At 43.4% G+C, this 15,548-nt stretch overlaps 1 protein-coding gene across 1 annotated transcript in view; it reads right to left on the bottom strand.

Annotated features, from left to right (window-relative positions):
• Window positions 1-15,548, bottom strand: part of lrch4 (leucine-rich repeats and calponin homology (CH) domain containing 4) — a 44,587-nt gene that overhangs the window by 8,550 nt on the left and 20,489 nt on the right. The window contains exons 2-17 of the mRNA XM_041030813.1: window positions 14,463-14,607; window positions 13,445-13,574; window positions 12,997-13,102; window positions 10,824-11,070; window positions 6,303-6,399; window positions 5,747-5,858; window positions 5,532-5,641; window positions 5,380-5,432; window positions 3,906-4,061; window positions 2,179-2,247; window positions 1,928-1,982; window positions 1,769-1,832; window positions 1,528-1,629; window positions 1,326-1,423; window positions 828-965; window positions 304-381 (exon numbers count right to left, since the gene is read on the bottom strand). Of these exons, the coding sequence (XP_040886747.1) occupies window positions 304-381; window positions 828-965; window positions 1,326-1,423; window positions 1,528-1,629; window positions 1,769-1,832; window positions 1,928-1,982; window positions 2,179-2,247; window positions 3,906-4,061; window positions 5,380-5,432; window positions 5,532-5,641; window positions 5,747-5,858; window positions 6,303-6,399; window positions 10,824-11,070; window positions 12,997-13,102; window positions 13,445-13,574; window positions 14,463-14,607 (1,760 nt within the window). The remainder of the gene's footprint in view (window positions 1-303; window positions 382-827; window positions 966-1,325; window positions 1,424-1,527; window positions 1,630-1,768; window positions 1,833-1,927; window positions 1,983-2,178; window positions 2,248-3,905; window positions 4,062-5,379; window positions 5,433-5,531; window positions 5,642-5,746; window positions 5,859-6,302; window positions 6,400-10,823; window positions 11,071-12,996; window positions 13,103-13,444; window positions 13,575-14,462; window positions 14,608-15,548) is intronic.

The following is a 15,548-nucleotide window of genomic DNA, read 5'->3' as shown; positions in this document are numbered from 1 at the left end:
CGTCCGTCTGGACACAACACACACACAAACGCACACGGGAGGAAAATACACTGAGTTAAAACTAGAAGACAAAAGAAGGACAAAACAGTGAGTGTCAAACTACACAAAGCAGAGTTAGGGTTGGACTGACATCTGGGCCAGAAAAGCAGGACTTCAGACAGGTACCAGTCCAACCCTGACAGCAGTAACATGGCAAAACAACTGAGCTTAAAGCACAAAGAGAAATCTCAACTAATTTCTTCTTCTTCAACCCTGCAGGAAGGACGGGGGGAAGTGAGCTGAATAACAAGGAGACAGATTTACCTCAGGGACTCCCAACTTGCGACAAGCAGCGATGAAGTTTTCCACGTTGAGTCGACACTTTGCTGAGCTCAGTTTTGGCTGAAAACCAAGAACCGGACAATTTAGGTGGTGAAAATGACTCCGTCGCTGCGAATGAACTACCCAGGAACAGGATGCTGTGAACTTTCAAACCTGTTCCACAAAGGGCCCGTGTGGCTGCAGGTTTTTGTTCCAGCCAATCAAGAGCACACAGTTTGACCAATCAACTGTTTGAAGACTGAGATCAGTTGATTAAATGAGTCAAGTCAGGTGTGCTGCTGCTGCTTGGTTGGAACAAAAACCTGCAGCCACACCAGCCCTTTGAGGAACAGGAGCACAGACATCACTAAAATGGAGCTGTCACACCAGAATAAATAAAGCTGCAGGCTAAAGTCTGCAGGGAGCTAGTCATTAGCAGGGAGCTAGTCATTAGCATGGAGTGACCTAAAGCTGGGTGGACAGGAAGTTGTAAACTGTAAGAGGAAGAAGGTGTCGTATAGTCTCACCACTGCTGGGGAGGGAATGTGGATGATGGACACGGAGCGCGGTCGAATCTGATTGACCAGCTGGCAGAGGACGGTGCCGTTGGACAAGGCGTCGCCCAGATCCTCCGGCAGAGTGATCTTCAGCCGAGACTCCAGACTCTGAGGACAGACGGAAAGAGTCCCATGTCAGACTTAACACTCTTCACAGAAAACAGGATTATCACAGCAGTGATGTTTTTCAAAGTAAAGACATGCAAACATCATATAAAATCAATAAACTGCTAGAGAATATACTACTGTTTAATAAAATAACATTTTAGACACAGGTCATGTGACCTAAATGTACTCTGTGTGGGGCTGTGCACGGGTGTGCAGAAAGCTAAGGGCCAAATCAAGCATTTACCAAGTAGTAATAAAGGCCGAAGTCTGACCTCAGACAACCAGTGTACCAGAGGCGCATTCGAACCAATAAACATTTAACTTAACAAAACAAAGTGTGTGTGGTTTGTATTGCGTTACCTTGCGTAGTTGCGTGATCTCTGGCCTCTCCTCTTTCGGAGATCGCAGCGTCATGCGAGACTCGCTCCTGCCGGACTCCCCCAGAGTAAACATCGCTCCTGAACACCAACAAAGTGACAAATCAGCACTTTAACACCACTGAGGGTGACGAGTACAGGTGTGAAAGTGTGTGTGTGTGTGTGTGAGCTACGTTTGTTCTTACCTGCCGGTTTGATGCCGCTGCGGGAGGAGGTGCGGAACAGGAAGCTGTTGGGTTTCTGGGCCTGGCCGGGCGGCGGGGACGTCTTTGGGGAGGACGGGACATCTGGCACACAAAACACCCAGGTCAATATTACAAATGTGTTTGGCCAGATATGCTCAAATATTTACACACTTATACACAACACTGGAGAAGTTTGACAAAATTACAGCAAGATGCAGTTTAAAGTGTTGGTGTGCAGTACCTGTTCTACTGTAGGAACGGTGTAGAAGTACTGAAGGAGTCGCTGTGCTCATCTGTTCTGCACTCTAAAGAAAAGAAGACAGCTCAGGTTTACAACAGTGGACACACACCGTCCAGCTAGTCCCTTCTCAGCACTGAAAACATGAAGGACACTACTCACTGCACATCTCTGCCTCAGGCCTGGGTGGGAGTTGCTGTTCTCTGGTGATGCACCACTAGGGGGAGACACACACCAAGTTTACTCAGCAAAGAGTAAAGCCAAAGCTTTCACCCACACCCTCAGACTTTGTTTCATCTGAATTCAGTAAAAGACTGAAGAGCAATGAAAGAGTGAATGAAGTGAGCACAACATAAGACAGTCGGATCTGCCTCTCCGCTGTGTGTTTCAGCTGCTCTACAGGCCTTACTTACGTCGAGCTACTTCCTGTCTGTGGTGCCGTGGCCGCATGACTTCCTGTTTTGGTCGTCGACTTCAGCAAACTGCAGAATTGAGAGTTTTGACATGGAGAAGCGTATAATTAGATACGAGGCAGACAGAAGGGAGTCGCCTGGGACAGAGAGAAGACAACACTGCCACACATAGAAAAATGTCTTAGAGCTCATTTTCAGGAAGGACAGGAAATGCAAAGTCAAATTCATGTTGCTAACGTCATGTGATGTCTGGTTGCCATTCATTCATGCATTTCAAGCCTTTTCTAAGACAGCATCAAAAGCTTCCTTCTCCTGGGCTGCACAATTAAGACTGTTAATATGGATTCAGTGTTGAAATGAGTTTATGTGAAATACCTCTGCAGGCCTTGCCACTCCTAGTAGCCCACCCACATGAAATAAATATGGGGGAACGGACTAAAGTTTGATTAAAAATATGGAAGACGATTAAATTAAAATTTGGACTGCCTAAAACAATTTCAGCACTCGCAAATATTTATAGGTGATTTTGCGCCATCTAAAATGGATGCAGGGTTCCGAAAACAAAGTACGGACTCATCAACTTACATCAACTCCACGATGCTGGCAAGTTTAAATCATTTGCACAGCTACTGGAGGGTTTTAAGCTACCAAACACGGATTTCTTCAGGTACTTACAGCTAAGGGATTTCTTATTAAGACATAAGGAATGGATTAAAGTGGCTACGCCTACGCCAATTGAAGAATTCACGATTAAAGTACAAACAAAGAACTGGGATAAGAAATTAATAAGCTGTTGTTACCAAATATTTCTGGACATGGATGTAAATAATACAATACCAATAAAAGAAAGATGGGAAACTGAAATGAACTCCAATATATCACCAGATATGTGGGAAGAAATATGTACTGAAGTACATTTGGTAACTAATTCAAATATGTGGAGGGAATTTAAATGGAAGGTTATCATGAGGTTTTTTTTCAGACACCTGAAATTTGGTACAATACACTCAAATAAATGCTGGAGAAATTGTGGCCCCACACATTTGGCAACCAGATCCACATATTTTGGTTATGCCCAAAATTGGAAACATTCTGGAAACTTTACTGGGTCTATTACCAAAAAGTATAGAAGGAAGAGGCAAAAAAATATCTCCTACAAATACTATTAGCAACAGCACTTAAATGCATCACAGTTAGATGGTTAAAATCTGACCCTCCAACATACAATATGTGGAAAGAAAGAATAAAGGATATATATCTATATATATATGGAACAAATAACATACTCCCTGAGACTTCAAAAAGACATTTTCATTAAAAGATGGAGCCCTGCCATGGGCATACTATCATAATGAGGGACTCTGGCATACCTTGTGAATCAAATGCATACTATTAATCTGATTGATTGATCATTTACTTATTTACTTATTTAATTAATTGATAAATGTGTTGATTTGATTTGATTTGATTTTTTATATTACTATAGCCTTTTTTGTTTGTTTTTGTTTTGTTGTGTTCCAACTGTAACCATGGGCATATTATACTTCCTCATATGGAAAGTGAGAAAAAAGCAGATAACATGGGGAATATGATTCTGTTTGTATGACTATGTATGCAGCTGAAATAAAAACTAAGTTCCAAAAAAAAAAAAAAACTGGCAGCAGTGAAACATTAGATCTTCAAAATCAACCCTCATGTTTAGCTTTAGCTTTAGCATGAGCGCTCACCTGGCTTTCTCTCTCTGCTGCTGCTGCAGTCGCTCTCTCTCCTGCCAGATGAACAAGGTGCCTGGCCTCTTTCGCTCCTCCAGGGAAGGGCTGGAGGGGGACAGGGGAGACGAGGAGGTGGACGATGGGGGTCCCAGTTCCACGTGGAGGCTGGACCTGCAGAGGAGAGAGACAACAACAGTGAGGCGCGGTCACATCCCAGTTTACATACAACCACAGGTACATTCACCCATCTGTCCTCTTATATATATATTTGTGCATCATGTCTGACAGAATGTGGCTCATTCTAAATATACTATGTAAAAATATGGAGAAAACTCTTAACTAAAAACAAGAGCAGATCAAAGTTTAGGAACAGGAAATAAAAACAGCACAAACTGTGTCAAACTGGATGTGAGGTTTTATCACGTAGCTTGGTTTGTATAAACTCCAAAACTTTAATGTACGTTTGGGTTTTTTTTTTGTTTTTGTTTTTTACAAACTGTGTGTTAACTTTCCATTTTTAAGTCCCTGTATCCTATTTTTAGAGCTCCCAGAGGAAGCACAGATTTGGAACATCCGTTTGTTGAAGCTCCAGCGTGATTGTAACGTGCTGTGTTTGTGGAGCAGATACAGAACTGGACAGGACCAAATCTTCCTCCCTCAGAGCGACCGGCGGTCTGGTTACCAAATCGAAATCACGTAGAGTATGTGAGGCTTAATGAGGGTTTGAGCGCTGAATGAATGAATGAATGTTAGCAATTTGGCCAGAGTACAATTAATAAAACTCAAAGATCCAGAACAATGAAACCTTCTGTTTGTTGCTCCAGCTGGCTGAGAACAATGGTCCCCTGCATCACATATTACTATGTAGCCAACTGGGACAACTGGGACACTCAATCTCAAGAATGTAGTTTATCTTTGGTTATGGAACAACAGAGCAGCGTGATAAAAAAGCTGCCTGCTGGGCTTCAGCACACGCTGCAGAGAAACAGGACGCCTCCTTACACTGGTGTCCAAATTCACTGTTATTGGAAGTAAAAAAAAAAGTGGCTGAACTTTCCAAGATAACAGCATCCACACACACACACAGCATGCAGAGTTTGAGCGGGCGGGGGAGAGAGAGAGAGTAACACTGTACGTAATGAGAACGGCAGTGTGTTGACTTTTCCCAGCTCTTCAAATACGCTGTGATGTGACCTTGTAAAACAAGGAAGGAAAACAGAAAGAAAAAGTGTCTTTGTTGTACCAAGTACACACCGTTTCCCCACAGAGAAGACCAACACACTGCTGAATTCAACATGGTACCACCATAGTAACAAGCTACATTACAGGTGTGTGTGTGGCCACAGTTACATCTGACCACATCCAGTTGTGTGTATGTGTGTATGGGTGGGTGTGGTCAAAAATTTAACAAAACCAAATCGAGTGCTGAGTCACTGCTTAAACCAAAATTCTTCTTCTGTGCTTTAAATAACATCCCTGTTTGATTTACCTGCATGTCGTTGAGTCGTGGCTCTGGGACGGTGAAGATCTCTCCTTCTGTTCCTGAAAAACCAGTGATGCAATCAATAACTTCCCTGTTCTAAGGTTGGGGAAAAACAAAAACAAGACAATGGCCCGATCAGTCTGTGAACGGCTTCGTACCAGAGGAGGTGCGGTGAGAGGAGGTGTGGGTGGGTACGTCCTGATCTCTTCCTCCTCTTCCTCTGTCACGCTACTGTCAATGAAGTCCACCTGCTCAGCCTCTCCGTTCACTGTAAAAGACAGGGGGAATCAGAGGTTTAGTCTTTCCTCTAAATCTGCAAACGAATCTACAGTCGGAGACATTCCCGGTTTTGACTGGGTGTGTCCTCCTTTACCTTTGTTAGCTTCCAGAGGGGACCCATCCTCCTCCTCCTCCTCCTCCAGGTTCCTCTGGTCTCTGCTGACCTCGGCCATGCGGAGGGAGCGCTCTGAGAAGTCATCTGCTGACTGGACACACACACACACACAGACACAGACACAGACAGATAATCACTGATCTGTAGGTGATTGTTAACACTACAGACACATGTCATTATAACCGTGGGTTTGATGGAGGTAGGCTGTATTTGTATGTGTTTTTTTTTTTTTGTTACACACCCAAAAATAAATAAATAGTACATCCTCATTTCTGTACCACAGCAGGGACGTCCTAATCACACTCCTTATTTTCATTTTATTTTTGTTTTCTGTGGACCATAAACTTTACAGTGCACACTGTTGTGTAGATATTGCGTAATGTCCTCCAGTATTTTCTATACAACACTGTCTGTGTTGATGTGTTATTGTAGGTAGGTTTGGACACTATTTAGATTTCTTATTTTACAGAGTGAGCTAAATCATTTGAATACAGTTTCATAAAAGAATGTGTGTGTGTTTTTTGTTTTTTTTTACCTCATTCCCAGACCATCTTTTGCTGCCGCTGTCCACACTGTTGAAGCCAGAGTCCAGTCCACCAAACTGACCGGTGAACAGCTCCTGGTCGGACAGACTGCAAGGGAAACATGTAGCACACACACATTAGGATAACTTAAGTACACACATAAGTAACATAATAACCTTCAACATGTCATCTATAGTGCAACAAACTATATTCCTTAGCACTTACCTTTCTCTGCAACACAATTGCACAATAAAATGAATTTGAGCTCATAGTTTAAATCTCTGACCAAATCAAATGAAGCTCATATACTCAACATTTACAGCTCTTCACAGCTGACACAGCTCCAACAGCCACTAACACATTATAGAACAGCAGGTTTAGCCCAAGTGAACAGTTCATTCTCGTTCTATGAGCCTCTCAGGAGGTTTCCTTGGTCTGGTGGACCTTCTCAGTGTCTCAGGTGTTGGTGGAAGGTGAAGGAGGCTTGCTGTGGTGCCCATCTGGTGTGACACCCTCTTGTTGTTCAGATCCAGTCTCCTCAGCCTGATGTTCAATGTCCTGAGTCTTTTAACAGACTCCTCCTGTTTCTTCTTAACACTTGTCCATTCTCTGTCTTGACAACAAATGACCTGGGTCCTACTTCACTGAGAACTGTCCCAGGAATCAGGGCCCTCGATCCTCACAACATCCTTTTCCTGGATAGGTTCCAGACGCCTTGCTGTCTTGTCATTTTCTGTCTGTGTTTGAGTCTCATCCTTTTGTCAGTCCGCTTGTTGTTGTGTTTGTTATCATTGTCTCTTGAAATTTGTGGAAGTGTGGCACGCAGCTTTGCGATGCATGAGCAGCTCAGCAGGGGACGCTCCACACTCCAGAGGTGAGGCCCTGTAGTTTAGCAAAGCCAGGTAAGGGTCAGTCTTACTGTCTATTGCCTTTTTTTTTTTTTTTTTAACAGTCTCTTCACAATTTGGACCCAAGTGATGACAGACTGTGCGGATGTACTGGAAAGCTGTGCAACTTCTGGACAGTTAGAATAATAGTCAATCACCAGAAGCTAGTCCTTGCCATGCCGATGAAACTAATCGGTGCCTACCTTTTTTGCCATGGTGCTGTGGGTAGGTCTGTTATCAGCATCGGCTCTTTTTGTTTGCTTGTAGCGATGTTTGAAACATGTTTCACATTTCTGTATCATCTCCTCAATATTCTTTGTTGATACCAGGCCAGTAAACTGCTTCTCTCGCTCTCCACACCAAGATGTCCCTCATGGATACACTGTAGCATATCCTGGCGCATGGAATGTGGTATGACAATCCTGTTTTGTCTCAACATCAGCCCATTTGCCATACACAAGTCTGCACGCACCTGCACGAACCCTGGACAGACTCCTTTTGACCAACCATTTTGGATGTGGTGGGACACTTTCTGCAGAAAGGAATCTTTTGTCGTCTCCTGTACAATCTGCTGCAACATGGCATCTGATGTTGGGAGCGAAGCAGTCACCATGTTTGAGGTTCTTTTTTTCTGATTGATATGAGGGGTTTGTGGTCAGTCTCAGCTGTAAAGGTTTCAGCTGTAAACTTTCCACACCCAAACACTAAGCCCAAAGTCTCTTTTTCAATTTGAGCATAGCGTTGCTTCTGTCTCGGTCATCGATCTGGACGCATATGCTTACAGGTTGCCATTTGTCTCTGTTCATTTGGAGCAGCACAGCTCCCAAGCCATCTTTTGAGGCATCAGTAGAAATTTTTGTTGGCTTTGATGGATCAAAAAATGTGAGGACTGGTTCCGTAGTTACAGTTGTTGTGCTGTAACTACGGCAACCTGAGGCAAGCTGTCTTGGAGGTAAGATTAGGAATGAACTTTCCCAGGAAGTTGATCATTCCCGTGGCTCTTGCGAGCCATGGGAATGATCAGTGGGGACAGGCATGTCCAGTATGGCTTGCACTTTCGACTGATCAGGTTCCACCCCTTCACTTGTGATCTTGTCTCCCAAGAACGTCATCTCCAAAGAGTTGTATTTCCCCAGACAACCAGGTCATCTATGTAGACTCTGGTGCCTTCCAGACCCTCTATGATGGACTCCATCGCTCTGTGGAAGATCTCCGGCGCTGATTTGATACCAAATGGGAGCCTCAAAAAAACAGCAACGTCCAAATGGTGTGTTGAAAGTAGTGTCTTTGCTGCTTTCTGGGTCAAGCCTCAGCTGCCAAAACCCATGTGAAGCGTCAAGTTTACTAAAAAAAACTTAGCACCAGCCATTTCACTCATTATCTCTCATACCTGTTGTCTTTTTCTTGATCACATGTGATGGAGTTCACCCAGTCTGTGGGCTCTTCCACTCGTTCAATGACACTTTCTTCAGACCAGCCTTGAGTGGCACAGGTACTCTCCTTGGGGCATGCACTACCGGCACGGCATCATCCTTGAGCTGAATTTTGTAAGTGTAAGGTAATGTCCCATGTCCTTTGAAGACAGAAGGAAATTTATTGACACGTCTATACTTCCCTCACACTGTTGGTGTTCCTTTCTTTCGCCTTGTTTGACCACTTTCATGTTGTCCTTGTTTATCTGATAGATCCTCTTTACTCTTCAGATGCTTCTCCTAGGAGTGACTCGTGTCCATGAGGCACAATGGTGAAAAACATGTTATGCTGTTTGCCTTTCACAGTCACTTTAAGTCTGCATCCACCCTTTGTTTGTATTAGCTGGTTATTATATGCCTTCAGAGGTGTGACTTTTCCTGTGAAGATTTTAGGCTTCTCATTCAGTGTCTTGAAATCCTTCTCACTGATCAAATTAGCTTTAGCCCCTGTTTCAATTTTAAATGTTACAATTGTCCCATTGACTAACAGTCAATGGGACTGTGTGTGCACACAATGGTCTGTGTGCTGACATCTTCATCATGTGACACCATCTTAATGAAAAATGTTGCACTTAGATCATCGCTGTCATCAGTGTCTTCCTGCACTGTGTGTACTCCTTGTCCTTTCTTCTTAGAGAGACACATTCTCGCATAATGGTTTTGTCCTTTACATTTTGCACATGTTTTTTCCATAGGCAGGGCGTTGTCTTGGTTTGTGTGTTTCACCGCATGTCTTGCAAGTGAACATTTCTTTATCACTGGTTTTAATTCTGTTGTCATTGTTTTGAAATTTGCTGTGTGGCTTTTCTTTCATTGACACTGCATTCACTGTCCCGCCTTCTTGGTGCACTGCTCCATGAGCAGGCTCTCTGAAAGTCAGTAGATGTTGTCGGGCTAGCTCATTGGCTTGACTTTTTTTTTTTTTTATAGCACTGTCCAACGTGAGTTCTGTCTCCCTCAACAGTTTCTCCCGGAGCTTCTTGTCATTAGTTCCAAACACTATTTGATCTCTTATCATAGAGTCTCTGAGATCACCAAAGTTACAGGATTGAGCTTTAATCTTGAGGTCGGTGAGAAAAATATCAAATGGCTCCCCCTGGTGCTGAAAGCGTGAGCGAAAGACGTACCTCTTGTGGGTTTCATTTTTCTTCGACAGACAGTGCTCATCAAATTTTTTTATGACCTCATCAAACTTATCTTTATCTTCGGGTTGAGCAAACACAAAAGTGTTGAAGACCTCTATTGCTTCTGTGCCGGCGATGGTAAGCAGCATGGCTATTTTCCTTCCATCTACCCGTTGCTCCACTCCGACAGCTGCAACATACAGCATGAACTGCTGTTTGAAAGACCTCCAACTTGCATCTACGTTTCCAGTCAGTTTCAGCGGACTTGGCGGTTTTATTGCATCCATCTTTGTTGTGTCGCTTCTTATTCTTCACCCGCCTCCTGGTACCATGTGATGTTCTTATTCTTATGAATAAAATGAGAAGTATTCTTTTTGTGCTAGCATCAGCCAGCAGTGTTTTACTTCAAGCACACACTCCAGAACACTCTTCTTCTGTGTAACCATATACCGCTTACCAGTGCTCTAATGATGTTCAATCGCCCCCTATGGGTAGCTCATTGATAGCACTTATCATTACAGGGGTCATCAGTCTAAAGGGCAGTCACCTGTGTTTTCCTTCCTCGGATCAGATGCAGTGCTCCTCTGTCAAACATTCTCTTATCTGTGTCCTTGGTTGTGTCTGTTTCATGAAAACAGCTCAGCTGCTAACAGAGCTCCATTCAAGTTCACAGATATTTGATAAACGTCATGTTAGCTGGCACTTTATTATACCTCTTCTCACCTCACATCCCTGTTTTGGTATATGAGTATGTGCTCAGCCGCAGAAGGTGGTGGTAAAATACTTATTTCCATAATTCCATGATCCTGTAATATGCAGCTGTAGCAGCAGCCGCTGTCAGTAAACAGTACTTATGCACTGCCACCTTATTCAGTCACTGTATTTTCGCTGTATTACATGGTATTTGTCTAACAGAAATCTAAAAATGTCATATATGATAACAGAACCAGTAAGAAATTGCCTTCCTGCCCCCCCCCCCCCCCCATCATCATCTCCCCCATGCAAAGCCTTTTATCTCCCCCCTCAGTCCCTCCCTCCCTCCTCCTCACCAGCTGTTAAATCCAGTAGGTCTCAGGTGTCTCTCCAGCTCCTCCTGGCTCCTCTTGCAGGCCTCCATGTTGAGGTACTTGAAGATGTGGTATTTGCCCTTGGAGCAGATCTGCGCAGGCGGCATTTGCAGCGGGTTGTTGTCCAGCGAGATGCTCTGGAGGTGCCGCAGGTGGCGGTAGCACAGGGGCACGCGGGAAATGCGGTTGCAGGACACATCGAGTCGGACAAGAGGCAGCTCGGATATTTCTGCATGGAGGGAGAGGGCCAGATTACACAACTGACATATCCGCTCCTTTCCAGGGTATATACAGCAGTCCTTAAGTTAAATTTAATTCCTTTTAACACCTTTTTTACTACCTTCAAATTTTTAAACCATAAAGACACTGCCTTGCAAGGGTTAATCTGCGACCTTATTGACATTGACCACATATTGCACACATCTATTTCACAGAATAAAACAAACTACATACAATGTGCAATGAAGAGAAGAGTTCCAGCAGGCATTCACTGCATGAACTACTGATGCATTACAAACTGGCATCTGCTATTAACTGGTGAACTGCTATTATATTTTATTTTACTTTTTGCCATCAAAAAGCTGTTGACAAATCTGATGACGTACCCGCTTTTGTCTTTACCACGCGTGAACGACTTCGCGATGTGAGAGTCGGGAAACGTTTCTTTAAACAGCTCCGCAATTCTTTCGTTGGAGTTCAGTGAGTGGTGTTTTAACTACCGTGTTTACACACCACAGAGCTTCCGCGCGCAGCGTCAGCGTGGCGGCCATAGCCACGCGGAGGTCAGAGGTAGTTGCTGAAACCGTAGCGTTAGCTTGTAGCGTGGCACGTGGCGTTTGCGGTGGTGGGTTCTGGGTCTTCCACCCAACTGTCAGAAAACTTACATTTGCCCATAACGACGACAATGGTTGTCTGGACGTTGAAATTTATGCCTAAACTAGTCAAAAAACGTAAGCTAGCTAGTTAGCTATCCAGTTGAGCTCAGCGCGCAAAATGTTTGAGACGTCGAAAGACCACTGGCCACTGAATATGACGTCAGCACCAAACGTACAAAGTTGCGACTTCAGGATTGAGACGAGGATGTTTGAATATGTACAGATATGCTAAAGCCCACATTTAAACGAACTAACGCGAACTTTAGCAGGTAGAATTTCAATCAGAATAGGACACTACATAGTCCGAAAAAAAACAATACCTATTTTAAAAAAATTATACCTCTAAACCACATTAAAAACTTTTAATGGCCTTTTGATTTATCACCTTTTAATACTTTTCAAAACCCCGCAGACACCCTGCTTTCAATGCTTAAACTCCAGCTGACGCTTCACTTGTCTTCACTATTCATATCCAATTTACTCCTACTCTTATTACAGATATTTCAAATTAAAAGCTCCACACCTTCACTTCCTGGCAGTCATAGTGAAAAACTCTTTTTTTTAACAAAGCTTCTCTTGGTTGAACACTGGCTTTTATATGATAATTTACAATACAACAATCTACTTCACTATTGACAAGCATTTTGATGATATAAGGTGAAGTCAGACAGCTGATTAACACTGCCACGTGCACAGACATGTATATTTACGTGTCCTGACCTTATAAATATAGAAATGAAATGAAAGAAATGAAACTTGGCCAAGTTTGACTTTCTATAACCTGGTGGAAGTGGCTCCTGTGCTCACGTAGGACCCAGTGGTACTCCGTCCCCTCTTGTTTTTAAGAACTATTTTCCACTTCCATTTCCTCCTAATGATTTAGAGAATGAGTCACTAATGGTGTAAGACCCATTAGGCCTGCAGTCAGTCAGAAGCAGTTCAATACTTTGACTTGTAAGCAATCGATAGCTCACAATAACGAAGCAATTAGCATCAAACGTGAAGAGTTTCTAAATAAAAACCCAATGTACTGTATACACAGAGCAATACTTTGATAAGGGTGTTACAGATATTCTCTGCTTCATCATCTATGGCATAGACTCACTGATACTAATCGATGAGAACAGATAAAGTGGGCAGAATCACTTCCTGTGCAGAGAAACATCATGAGTTTTCTAGTGTTAGCTGGGTTCATCAAAGAGCTGATGTGATCCCAGAGGGTGTACTTGTTGGGGTGGCATTACGGGAGGTGGGAGGTCAACCGTCAAGTGTGTCTGTACCTTCAGGCAAGGTGGTGAGCTGGTTCCTCCTCAGGTTCAGGTCCCTCAGACACTCTAGCTGACCGAGCTCTGCAGGCAAACACTGCAGCTCATTGCAGCTCACATCCTGACAGAGAAAGATACAGAGAGAACACAGTGAAGTGAGACCTGTGATCAAAAACGGATCATTTCTAAGCTTTATAAGACCTCTGACCTGTTTCAGTACATCACACATGGATCTAGAGACTTCCTCAGTCTTTAAAAACAGGTACTATAGACTTTTGATTACATCCCTAAAGGACAAACAAAGATCTGGACTGAAAGATCGACACTGGTGGAATGTGGCTCCCCCCCCGTATCACCATAGAAATCTACTGTTGCTGAGAGACACTGAGTTAGAGCACAGAAAGGTAAGTGCTGATGAGCAGTGTGTGTCAGCAGTATGTGTGTGTGTGTGTGTGTGTTGTACCAGCTGCCGGAGGTGTGTGAGGGAGAATATGGAGGCGGGGAGTGAAGACAGCTTGTTGTTGCTGACGATGAGCACTCGCAGGAGGGGAAGCTGAAACACTGACGGGGGTAAACTGGACAGAAGATTACGACTGTGGAGAAAACCAAGCGCGCGCACACACACACACACACACACACACACACACACAAAGAGTGAGGTCATTCCAGAGGGATATCCACTTGAGTACTGTGCACTGAACTTCAGAGGTGTATTCACTAACACATATACTTGTTTAAAACCTCATAAAAATCGAATGTTTTATATACTAAAGTTTAAATTTAGTAGCTAACAGGCTAGCCAACAATAAATTGCTGCTACACTGAGTATTTGTTATGTTTTATAATACAGTATAGTTGAGCTTACACTTGCTGCCTGCACTACAAACCACCTTTTTTTTTTTTTAAGTCAGGTTTTTTGTGGTCTCCTAGCAACAGAACAAATGATACTGTGGAGCAGAGAGGAGTGTCAGTGTGGTTCTGTTGTTGGAAGGAGGTCTGGGCAGGATTTTGGATGGCCTCTTTTTATTCGCAGCATAAACAAACACTGACGTTCGAATGCACTTTTCAAACAGCAGCAGCTGTGCTCTCAGAGTTGCGGTGCACCTGCAAACTGCAAACTGTGAAGTGGATGCAAAGTGTTGACAGCTATCTTTGTGCTTTGTTAAAGTACAACTTTTATAATGTAATTACAAGACTATATTGACCAACAAGTCCTCTGCCCTGATTGACAACATAGCTTGTTTTTGTCTCTACCCTCTGATAGAACCCTTAGGAGCATCTCCTGAATACCATGGACCATAGGGCAAGTTTGAAAACCGGTCAGATCAGATTATAAGTAAACCAGCTGTATTATAAATAAACTACCAGACTCTAAATGAAGGCTGATTACCTGCCAATGTGAACTGATGTACAAGCTTAAGTGCACTTTGACTGTATGGCTCACGAAGCAGTGTGTGTGTGTGTGTGTGGTGCTGAGTTACCTGAGGTTGAGGTAGGTGAGGGCCTGGAGGTTGGCCAGGCTGGAGCACAGCGAGCGCATCCCATTGTGGTAAAGGCTCAGTGTCTCCAGGGAGATGAACTGACAGAGCTCGTCCGGCAGCTCACAGAGACGGTTCTTGGACAGATCTGAGTACACACAAAAACGACCACACACGTTAGAGCCATAGTTCAAGAGTAAAGAAAGGTAATGAAGACATCTGACGACACAAAGACAACAGACTCAGGTGTTAAAAAGCTTTTGATCCAAAGAAGGAATCCTGGTGATCCAGAGGTCTACACAAACCATATACAATAACTGCAACTTCCCTAGTCTGACCCAGCTCTAAGCCTTTGTTTCTATGGCTTTCAGTTCTCTCTCCCCTCATGTTTCCCGTCACTGTAAACTGTCAAATAATGGCAAGATGCCATAAAAAATAATGTTCCAAAGAATGAGAGCTTTTCAAAATATGTCACATTAAATAAATAATTTTAGCCCCTGAGACCAAACTAAGGACAAAGACTGGAGGTTTATGGAATTAAAAACAAATATTCCTAAAGCAAAAAAAAAAAAGACTAGGGAAAAATAAAGAAAGAACAACTTTAGTGAAGAATTAAAATAAAAGGAGGACTAATACTAATGATTCCACTATAATTTTGCAGTCTCCAAGCCAAAGCTGAGGTAACAACCCACGATGACATCAAACAAACTCATCCTTTGGTTTGATGTTTTCAGGATCCTTGTCCTCAGGACACCGCAGTCCAAAACCACAAGCCTAAAAACTGAAGTACTGGCTCCCGAGCAGGGAACCAACACACACACACTGCTGTGACAGGATCCTGGCAAGGTCAACGCTCGTCCACTTCTGACCAAACTGGGTGAATGTGTCCAAAAATAGCAGCTATTGGCTGCTTCTCGCTCTCTGTTTCCAGAGTTGACGGTAAGTAGGCCATTCTCATCTACCTTTCAAGGATACAGGGATTCCAGTTTCATGACATAGAAATACTGTGTCACAAAAATGGGAGAAAACTGGAACAACTCATCAGTGAACAGAATGGATGAATAATATCTGGGATTTTCTTTTAACTGT

Source organism: Toxotes jaculatrix, chromosome 23, assembly GCF_017976425.1.
Source record: "Toxotes jaculatrix isolate fToxJac2 chromosome 23, fToxJac2.pri, whole genome shotgun sequence".
NCBI lineage: Eukaryota > Metazoa > Chordata > Actinopteri > Toxotidae > Toxotes > Toxotes jaculatrix.
The sequence above is the reverse complement of the archived record's forward strand: the minus strand, read 5'-3'. Positions and strand labels throughout refer to the sequence as shown.